This window comes from Glycine soja, chromosome 12 (assembly GCF_004193775.1).
Source record: "Glycine soja cultivar W05 chromosome 12, ASM419377v2, whole genome shotgun sequence".
NCBI classification, from domain to species: domain Eukaryota; kingdom Viridiplantae; phylum Streptophyta; class Magnoliopsida; order Fabales; family Fabaceae; genus Glycine; species Glycine soja.
In genome coordinates this window covers 13,768,010-13,779,115 of record NC_041013.1, presented here as the reverse complement: position 1 = coordinate 13,779,115, position 11,106 = coordinate 13,768,010, and the positions used below count along the sequence as shown (strand labels likewise).

The following is an 11,106-nucleotide window of genomic DNA, read 5'->3' as shown; positions in this document are numbered from 1 at the left end:
GTTGTTTGTTTTTTACTTAGGAATTGTTTACATTGATTTTTAATTTTTTTAAATTGTTGTAGAGATGAGTGCTTCTAGTCCTAGTCAAGCTAAAGAACAAGATGATGATACCAAACCTTTATGGACCTATGTTACAAAGATAAAAAGTGTAGGTGGTGGTGGAAATTATGAGATAAAATGCAATATTTGTGATTTTACCTTTAATGGATCTTACACTAGAGTGAGGGCACACTTGTTGAAGATGACTGGAAAGGGAGTTAGAGTTTGTCAAAAGGTAACAATTGACAGACTTATAGATTTGAAGAAGATAGACAATGAGACAACATTAAGGGTGGAGAAGTCAAAAACAAAATCTGTATCATTGCCTCCGGTTTCTACTCAACACCAAATGGATACAAACACTCTTGGTGTTGATCCAAAAAAGAGAAAGACATCAACTGTAGAAAACGCCTTTAATTTGCAAGCTAGAGAGACACTTGATCATGAAATTGCTAGGATGTTTTACTCTTCGGGGCTGCCTTTTCATTTAGCAAGAAATCCTCATTATAGGAAGGCGTTTGCCTATGCCGCCAACAATCAGATCAGTGGTTACCAACCTCCAGGTTATAATAAATTAAGGACAACATTACTTCAAAATGAGAGGAGACATGTGGAGAACTTGTTACAACCAATTAAAAATGCATGGAGCCAGAAGGGTGTGAGCATTGTTAGTGATGGATGGAGTGACCCGCAAAGAAGATCTCTTATTAATTTCATGGCTGTCACAGAGAGTGGACCAATGTTTTTAATGGCCATCGATTGTTCAAATGAGATCAAAGACAAGGATTTCATTTCCAAACTTATGAGGGAGGTAATTATGGAGGTTGGTCACTCAAATGTTGTGCAAATAGTGACGGATAATGCAGTCGTTTGTAAAGCAGCAGGTTTAATAATTGAGGCTGAGTTTCCTTCCATCTATTGGACTTCATGTGTTGTCCACACATTAAATCTTGCTTTGAAGAACATATGTGCAACCAAGAATACAGAAAAAAACAATGTTATTTATGAAGAATGTTCTTGGATCACCCAAATTGCGGATGATGCAATGTTTGTGAAAATTTTTGTCATGAGTCACTCTATGAGACTATCAATTTTCAATTTATTCAATTCATTGAAATTACTATCCATTGCTCCAACAAGATTTGCCTCCACTATTGTAATGCTCAAGAGATTCAAGCAATTGAAGAAATGACTCCAAGAGATGGTCATTAGTGACCAATGGTCTTCTTATAAGGAAGATGATGTTGCAAAGGCTAAATTTGTAAAAGATACTTTGTTGGATGATAAATGGTGGGATAAGGTTGATTATATTCTTTCTTTCACTAGTCCTATCTATGATGTTCTTAGAAGAACTGATACAGAAGCTTCATCTCTCCATCTAGTATATGAAATGTGGGATTCAATGATTGAAAAGGTAAATAATGCCATATATCAATATGAGAGAAAGGAGGAGAGTGAAGGATCAACCTTTTATGAGGTAGTGCACTCCATATTAATTGACCGTTGGACTAAGAGTAGCACTCCTCTCCATTGTTTAGCTCATTCCTTAAATCCAAGGTAATTAACTCTATACTTTTTTACTTACGTTTTTTTTAGAATTACATAAATTTTAATCATGTATATATTTCTTTTTACTTATAGATATTATAGTCATGAATGACTAAGTGAAGATTCTAATCGAGTTCCTCCACATCAAGACTTGGAACTCACTCGTGAAAGATTAAAATGCTTCAAGAGGTTCTTTCTTGATGTGGATGTAAGGAGGAAAGTGAATATTGAGTTTGTCAACTTCTCGGATGGAAGAGAAGGTTTTGATGATCTTGATTCTTTAAATGATAGAGGTCAAATGGATCCAAAAGCTTGGTGGCTAGTTCATGGCATTAATGCTCCAATACTTCAAAAGGTTGCCCTTAAGCTACTTGCGCAACCTTGTTCATCTTCATGTTGTGAAAGGAATTGGAGTACATATTCATTCATCCATTCTTTAAAGAGAAACAAGATGGCACCACATAGAGCTGAAGATTTAATATTTGTTCATAGCAACTTATGACTTCTCTCAAGGAATACTCCACAATATCATCAAGAGGAAACTAAAATGTGGGATGTAGCCGGAGATGATTTTGGATCACTTAATGATTGTGGTATTCTTGAAATTGCTAGTTTGTCTTTAGATGAACCAGAGTTAGAAAGTGTTCTTTTCAATGATGATTGCTAACTTGTGGAATTCTTGAAGACTTGAAGTTGCTAATTCATCATCTTGCTTTATAATTTTTTTTTTTGTAAAAAAACAAAGCGTACAAATTGTATAATGAGGTCTCTTAGTATTTTTTTGTGACTCATTATCATAGGAAAAGTTCTTTTTAGATGATGATGAATATATAAATCTTGATTTTTAATTTAGATCTTTTATGCATATCACTCATATTTAATTTTATGTAATTTTATTTTATTTAATTTTTTTTATATATATATAGCCGTGTCCGTGTCCTACATTTTGAACATTACAGGTGTCCACGTGTCCGTGTCGTGTCCAGTGTCCGTGTCGGTGTCGATGCTTCATAGGTCAGTTGTTAATATATTGAAATTTACTTTTCATTCAGCCGTCAAATAAATTACTCAATTAGTTTATCTATCAAATCCGCGCATCCCACGGATCACTAAGTCTTAAAAGCATGATACAAGCCTATACTTACTTTTGTGAGAGTTTTGACCTTAATTTATATATACTTACATTTATACAGTAGTTTTTAATACCTTAAATTAATAAATAAGACAGGTGAGATCAAATAAATATAGAAAAGCAAATAATGCAAATTCACTTTTTAATACACTATTAAAAAAAACCTGTGGTAGGAGGTCAAATAAACAAAGGAGCAAACAAAACAAATATATAAAAAAATTACAGCAACATGTTTATCCAAGCTTATACTTGCCGTGGAGGTGCCAAAGGCTACCTTACCGTCTATGTTGGAGAGAAAATGAAGCGGTTTGTTATCGCATATCATGCTTGAGCAAGCCTTCCTTTCATGATATGTTGAATCAAGCTGAGGAAGAATTCGGGTATGAGCACCCAATGGGTGGTCTCACAATACCATGTAAGAAGGATGAGTTCCTAACTGTCACGTGTCACTTGAATGACCTGTAAATCATGCTAATGGAGACACAGACAGATCAGATGAGGCAAATTTGAACAGAAGCCGTCTTCTTTTATTGTAAGAATTTTCTGTTTTGTACAGAAGTTGAAACCTGTTTCCTGAATGAGAATGCAACACAAGACAATGTTTAATAGCTTTTTGCTTTTGCCAAATCTCAATGTAGTTTAATATATACAACAGTATCACTATCAAATTTAACTTATTGATATATATCAGCATGATCCGACTGTCAGCTAATTATAAATATTATGGATTAATTGCAGTAATTCTGTTGGAGATATTAAGCAACCTTGATAAGCTTGTTAATTACTACTTCCCTAATGTATTTTCATGTGTGTCCGTGATCCCAACAAGAAACCCGCAACGCATTTTCGTGCTATGCTTTATGCATTGTATGCTCATAGTTTCAACTTTTATCTAATAGAAAGAAGTTATGTAAAATCATTGGTTCGTCCACTTCTCCCCATATAGGGTTAGAGATTATGAGCCATACCATTTGTGACTCGTATAAGGGAAAGCTTTTGTCACAAGAGTAGTCTACGTCTATTCAAGGAAGAAAATAAACCTTGAAGCCAAGTCCAATTTTATTTTGCACTTTCTTTGTCAGGAAAATTTCCTTGTGTGTTTATAGGGCGATGCATAGATCAAAATTTTAATTTGATATGTATAATTACTAATTGAATATGTTCTGTTTCTCCTAAGTAATTTTATCCCTCTTTGGTCCTAGGGAAAATACTTCCGCAATACCCTTCTTAGGAAACAAGTGTGTTCTAATACTGATTTGAAATTTATCATAAAGTCTCGTTTTCTAACATAATTCAACCTATCTGGCACATACAGAGAGAAGGCGAGATTGAAACTAATAAACATAGAGTAAAGAGAAGCAAAGCTCGAGTTGTTGAAATCATTGTAATTAAACAAAAAACTAATATATTATGTATTTTTTCCAACTCTCGTGACAAAGGGGGATCTATACATTTTGAGAACACGTACAAAATGTCTCCTCTAAGCTATGTCAGTACTCCTAAACTACGAGAATTATGGTCAATTCAAGAAAGAAGTTATACGTTGGAAGGTATCTTCACTGCAAGGAATTGTGAGGCCACCCATGGGATGATCATATCCAAACTCTTCCTCAGCTTCACTCAACAAGTCCTGGAATGAAGGTTGGTTCAAGTATGAAACAGGAATCACAAACCGCTTCATTTTCTCTCCAACATAGACTGCAAGATAACCCTTTGGTGCATCCACCGCTTTTGAAGATGCTTGATTTGCTGCGAATAATGACTTTCTGATACCAGGTAAGCGAAAACCCATTGTAGTATTGATTTGAGAAGAGAATAGTTTAAGTTTCCTTAGAATTTTAAATGCCTTAGGATGTGAATGATGTCTGTTGCTCTAAAACGGTTGCAGCCACGAATATATATAGATAGAAAGATTTGCAAGAAACCATTAATTGGGTACTTGAATTATTGCTGAAGAAGGAATACGAGATCGGAGTCATGGGACCGAATGAGAGACATAGCATGTGGTGTTGTCTTAGAGCACTTTCCATAGAATTAACGTAACATTATATTGTAGATAATTCACGGCCCACCTTCTGCTTCTATGAAAAAAGAAAATGTAATATGATCTTGTCAACACTAGCTTATTCAGTGTGGTGGGGGCCAGAAGTTTCATTTATGCAAAGTTCATGTAGTGTTGCTTAGTATTTGACGTGCAAAAAAATGTGGTTCACGATGCCTGATAATATGATGCATTCAATGTTGGTCCTCATCATATTTCCACTGTTTTGGATCTATGAAATCCTTTAGGACAGCTCCATATGTCCTTGTCCTTTGCTAAAGTTGTGTAGACGTATGTAACATCACCTTATCAAACAATGGGCAACTTAAAGCGTCAACTTCTAACTAAATGAGACGTGCCTAAGTGAATCCTAACTTTTTTTTAATGCATTAATTGGTATTCCATACTTTTGAAGACATGCTTTGGAGATGTTTTCATCACGTTAGTTATACTAGAGTACAGGCTGTGAAAATAGACAGCTGGAAGAAATTTCCTGGACGATGAATCATAAGGCAACACATAGCGAAAGATCATAGACCATTATATTTCTAGGGTTTGACATTATATCTACTATAACATGTTAGGTATTTCATGAGAAAGTCCTCTAAGGCAACACCATATGCCCCTGTCTCCCTGTCGGTCCCATGACACATCTGATTGCCTTCCCCCTTAATCATACATCTAGCAAACGATTTCTTACATATTCTTTCTTCTATATATATTCATGTCTGCAAGGATTTAGCACAACAAAAATCATTCACATCCTAGAGAATTTAGAGTTCAAAAATTTCCATCTTCTTTACAAGTCTTATTTGACACTGTTGGAAGAAGAAGAAGATTTTATTTCATTTGGCACACAAAATATAAGAGTATGATCCCCTATTTATACTAAAATAGAGTGACCACTCACATAATTTGCTTATTCAAGAATACTAAATGCTCACATAATTGCTTATTCAAGACTTTGTAACTCACAACCTTACAACTTTCATCTTCCACAATTTAAGGCTCATAAAACTTGTTATTATTATTTTTCTAATTAATATCTAACATCCTCCCTTAATTGAAAAATTCTTCTGCACACCAAGTCTTGCTCGCAATCTTCGAAAATCTTCAAATTTGAGAGGCTTGGTGAAAATATCTGCAACTTGATCTTGAGTTTTCACATGAGTCAATTCTACTTCTTTCTTGGTAATGCACTCTCTAATGAAATGATACCTTGTATCTATATGCTTACTTCGTTCATGGAACACCGGATTCTTGGCAAGCTCTTGTGCAGATCTATTATCAACATAGATCTTTGTGCTTTCCTTTTGCAACAACTGAAGTTCCTCCAACAATCTTCTTAGCCAAATGGCATGACATGTGCAAGAAGTTGCAGCTACATACTCGGCTTCACAAGTAGAAAGTGTCACAATGCCTTGCTTCTTAAAACTTCATGTAAAAACACAATCACCCATAAAAAATACAAATCCGGTAGTACTTTTTCTATCATCAACATCTCCGGCAAAATCACTATCACAAAATCCCACAAGCTTATAGTTATTGGAGGGAGAATAAAACAATCCAAAATCAATTGTACCTTTCAAGTAACGAAGAATTCTTTTTGCGGCTTTTAGATGAGGAGAGGTAGGAGCCTCCATAAAGCGACACACAACTCCCACCGCATATAGAATATCGGGCCTTGTATTGGTTAGATACCTTAAACTCCCCACAAGACTCTTGAAGATCGTGAAGTCTACCTTCTCTCCTTCATCAAACTTTGATAACTTCAAGCCACCTTCCATAGGTGTGTTCACGGGATTGCAATCAAGCATATTAAATTACTTCAACACTTCTTTTGTGTACCTTTCTTGTGAGACAAAGATACCATTCTCCGTTTGCTTCACTTCCATTCCCAAGTAATATGACATGAGTCCCATATCTGTCATATCAAATTCACGAGACATGGACTCCTTGAAGTCTTCAAACAAATTTGGGTTATTGCCGGTAAAGATAAGGTCATCCACATAAAGACAAATAAATAAGACATCACCATTATTAAAAGTTTTAACATAAAGAGCATACTTATTTTGACAACGAACAAACCCATTGTCTTGGAAGTACTTGTCAATGCGAGTATTCCATGCCCTCGGTGCTTGCTTTAGACCATACAACGCCTTGTTCAATTTCAAGACTTTTCCTTCTTGACCTTCGATGACAAAACCCATTGGTTGTTCAACATAGACATCTTCTTCAAGATAGCCATTTAGAAATGCCGATTTTACATCAAGCTGAAAAATTCTCCACTTCATTTGAGCTGCCAAGGAAATAAGAAGACGAATGGTTTCCATGCGGGCAACCAGTGCAAACACTTCATCATAATCAACTCCATATTGTTGCTTATAACCTTTAGCTACAAGTCTTGCTTTGTGTCTCTCAACCTCTCCTTTTGCATTCTTCTTGATTTTGAACACCCATTTGACTCCAATTGCTTCATGACCTTTGGGAAGGCTTGATAACTCCCAAGTGTTGTTCTTCTCAATGGCTTTGATTTCTTCTTCCATGGCTTGTCTCCACCTTTTGTCTTTCATTGCTTCATCAAAGTTTAAGGGTTCACTGTTAACAAAAAGACAAAACAAATCATTTATAACTTCAGTTTCATCATATAATTCTTGAATATTTCTCATTCTTCTTGGCCTTTCACTTGAACTCCCTTCGGAAGATGATGATGCTTCATTGGTTGAAGGAGTTGGTGAAAGTGCTGGAGTTGAATCATTTGGAGTCAAGGCTTCTTCATCCATTTCTTCAAAGTACGGGAAAAAATCATAAGTGTCTTCTTTCTCCTCCCAATTCCATGTGCCTTCTTCATAGAACTTGACATCTCGGCTCACAATTGTCTTTCCATTGTTTGGATTGTACAATTTGTAGCCTTTTGAGCTTGCATCATAGCCAATGAACACATGTTTCTCACTCCGATCATCAAGCTTGAATCTTCCTTGGTCGGGTACATGAGCATATGCAATGCTCCCAAATACTCTCAAGTGATCAACTCTTGGCTTCACTCCACTCCATGCTTCTTGTGGTGTTTGGTCTTTGACATTCTTTATTGGGGAGCGATTGGACAAATAAACGGCACATGCAACAGCTTCGGCCCAAAATTCCTTTGGCATATTTTTAGCCTTCAACATACATCTAGTCATATTAAGAATAGTTCTATTTTTTCTCTCCGCTACCCCATTTTGTTGTGGAGATCTAGGAACCGTTAGAGGGCGACGAATCCCATATTTTTCACAAAATTCAATAAATTCTTTTGATGTGAATTCGCAACCTCTATCGGATCTTAGAGCTTTGATTACATAACCACTCTCCTTTTCCACAAGAGCTTTAAAATTTTTAAAAGCTACAAATGCCTCAGATTTTTGCTTTAGAAAATAAACCCAAGTTTTTCTACTATAAACATCAATAAAAAGCAAGAAATATTTATTGTTACCACATGAAGGAGGATTGATTGGGCCACACACATCGGTGTAAACAAGTTGGAGAGGCTCCTTTGCTCTTGAATTAGCTTCTTTTGGAAAACTCCTTCTTGCATGCTTTCCAAGGAGACATGCTTCACACAATTGATTAGGATGGTTGATTTGAGGCATCCCTTTCACCATCTTCTCCTCTCCTAAGGATTTTAGTGCTCCAAAATTCAAGTGCCCAAATCTCATATGCCAACACCATGATTCATTTTTTATGCTAGCCTTCAAACATTTTGCTTCATTGGTTTTAATGTTCAAAGTGAACATTCTATTTCTTGATATAAACACCTTGGCAATCAAATTAGAATTTTTATCTAGAAGCCATAAACAACAATCTTTCATATGAATTTCATACCCCTTTTCAACAAGTTGTCCCAAACTCAAAATATTGCTTTTTAGTTTAGGAACATAGTAAACATCCGTGATTAATTTGTGAGCACCATCTTTTAAAGAAATTAAAATGGTACCTTTTCCTTGGATTTGCACCTTGGAAGAATCTCCAAAAGAAACATTTCCTTTCACCTTCTCATCAAGTTCTACAAATTTCTCTTTGCATCCACACATGTGATTGCTTGCTCCATTGTCAAGATACCATAAGCATTTGTCTTCCTTCTCACCATTATTAAGTGATAGTAGTAGTGTTGACTCTTCAACTTCTTCTTTATCATCAACAAGATTGACCTTCTCTTCAACATTTGTTCTACACTCCCAAGAGTAATGGCCATATTTATGACAATTAAAACATTCAACATTAGATTTATCATACCTCATTTCATATGTTTTTTCATAATTGTTTCTACCTCTTCCTCTTCCTCTTCCACGACTTCTAGTGGATTGATGGCTCCTCCATTCATTATTGTCAAAATTATCACGATCTCCTCTTCCTCCTCTTCCTTGGCCATGACCACGTCCACGACCACGTCCTCTTCCACGTCCACGTGCTTTTTGACTACTTTCTCCTCCATTTTCTTTCAAAGAAGCTTTGGCTTTGAGGACTTGCTCGAATGGCTCATCATGTCTTCTATTGAACCTTTCTTCATAGGCTTGAAGAGAACCCATCAATTGGTCTACGGTCATTGAGTCTAAATCCTTAGACTCTTCAATAGCACAAACCACATAATTAAATTTAGCGATTAAGGAGCGAAGAATCTTTTCCACCACACGAACATCTTCCATATTTTCTCCATAACGCTTCATTTGGTTCACAATAGCCAACACCTTGTTGCCAAAATTTGAGATAGATTCAGATTCCTTCATATGCAATGATTCAAACTTTCTACGTAGAGTTTGTAGGCGCACCTTTTTTACCTTATCAACACCTTCAAGGGAGGTTTTCAAAATCTCCCATGCTTCTTTGGATGTGGTTGCATTTGACACCAATTCGAACATAGCTTCATCCAAACCTTGATGAATGAAAGTAAGTGCTTGTTGATTCTTCTTCTTCGACTTCAACAAAGTCTCCTTCTCATTTGGTGACAAAATAGCCTCATTTTGAGGTTGGGCATAACCTTTCTCTACAATCTCCCATGCATCTTGAGAACCTAACAAGGCTTTCATGCGACGACACCAATTATCATAATTCTCTTTGGTAAGATGAGGGAATTGAAACATACTCAAGCCATTGCTTGCCATCTCTCAACTCACAAAGTGTTTCTCTCTCAACTCACAAAGTGTTTCTCTCTCAACACGCTAGAACTCAAGCTCTGATGCCACTTTGTTGGAAGAAGAAGAAGATTTTATTTCATTTGACACACAAAATACAAGAGTATGATCCCTATTTATACTAAAATAGAGTGACCACTCACATTATTTGCTTATTCAAGAATACTAAATGCTCACATAATTGCTTATTCAAGACTTTGTAACTCACAACCTTACAACTTTCATCTTCCACAATTTAAGGCTCATAAAACTTGTTATTATTATTTTTCTAATTAATATCTAACAGACACTCTCTTCACAAGTTTCAACACATACAACAATGGGTTTTTGTTTACCTGGAATCCGGAAGACATCATTTTCTGCAAACAAATTAGCATCTTCAAAAGTCATGGATGTGCCGAAGGGCTATGTTGCAGTCTATGTTGGAGAGAAAATGAGGCGGTTTGTGATTCCTGTATCATACTTGAACCAACCTTCATTCCAGGACTTGTTAAGTCAAGCTGAGGAAGATTTTGGATATCATCATCCAATGGGCGGCCTCACAATTCCATGCAGTGACGATGTATTCCAGCATATAACTTCTTGCTTGAATTGACAACAAAGTTCACACTAGGAGACTGACATAGATCAGTTAAGACATTTTGTACAATAGGGGATAAAAAACATTATAGAATGACAGAAGTTACAGTATTTCATTTTTTTTTTGTTTTTTGTGCAGTGACAATGTATTCAACGTTAACTTCACCCTGTCTTGTGTGGCATTCTCATTCAGGCAACAAGTTTTAAATTCTGTACAGAATAGAAAAATATCATACGTCTGTTTAAATTTGCCTCATCTAATCTACCTCACTCTACATTAACATGAGTTACAGGTCATTCAAGTGAGAAGTAACATTTAGGAACTCATCCTCCTCGCATGGTATTGTTAGACCACCCATTGGATTATCATATCCGAATTGTTCTTCTGCTTGACTAAGTTATTCTTGAAATAATTAAAGGTTGGTTCAAGTATGATACTGGAATCATGAACCGTCTCATCTTATCTCCAATATAGACTGCAAGATAGCCTTTTGGTAGTTCAACCCTTTACGAGGCTGCTTGGGACGAAGCCCACCTAATAATACCATGTATGCGGAAACCCATTGTATTTTGTTGCTCCACACAACAAATAATCTCAC

The 11,106-nt window shown here is 36.0% G+C and overlaps 2 protein-coding genes across 2 annotated transcripts; one reads left to right on the top strand and one right to left on the bottom strand.

The window, feature by feature from the left end:
- The first annotated feature begins 64 nt into the window (after positions 1 to 64).
- LOC114378781 lies at positions 65 to 1,231 on the top strand. The gene has a single exon (XM_028337404.1). The coding sequence runs from the start codon at positions 65 to 67 to the stop codon at positions 1,229 to 1,231; it is 1,167 nt and encodes a 388-aa protein (XP_028193205.1).
- A 2,858-nt stretch (positions 1,232 to 4,089) lies between these two features.
- LOC114378328 (auxin-induced protein 6B-like) lies at positions 4,090 to 4,577 on the bottom strand. Its single transcript, XM_028336898.1, has one exon. The coding sequence runs from the start codon at positions 4,509 to 4,511 to the stop codon at positions 4,239 to 4,241; it is 273 nt and encodes a 90-aa protein (XP_028192699.1). The 5' UTR covers positions 4,512 to 4,577; the 3' UTR covers positions 4,090 to 4,238.
- Positions 4,578 to 11,106: the final 6,529 nt, after the last annotated feature.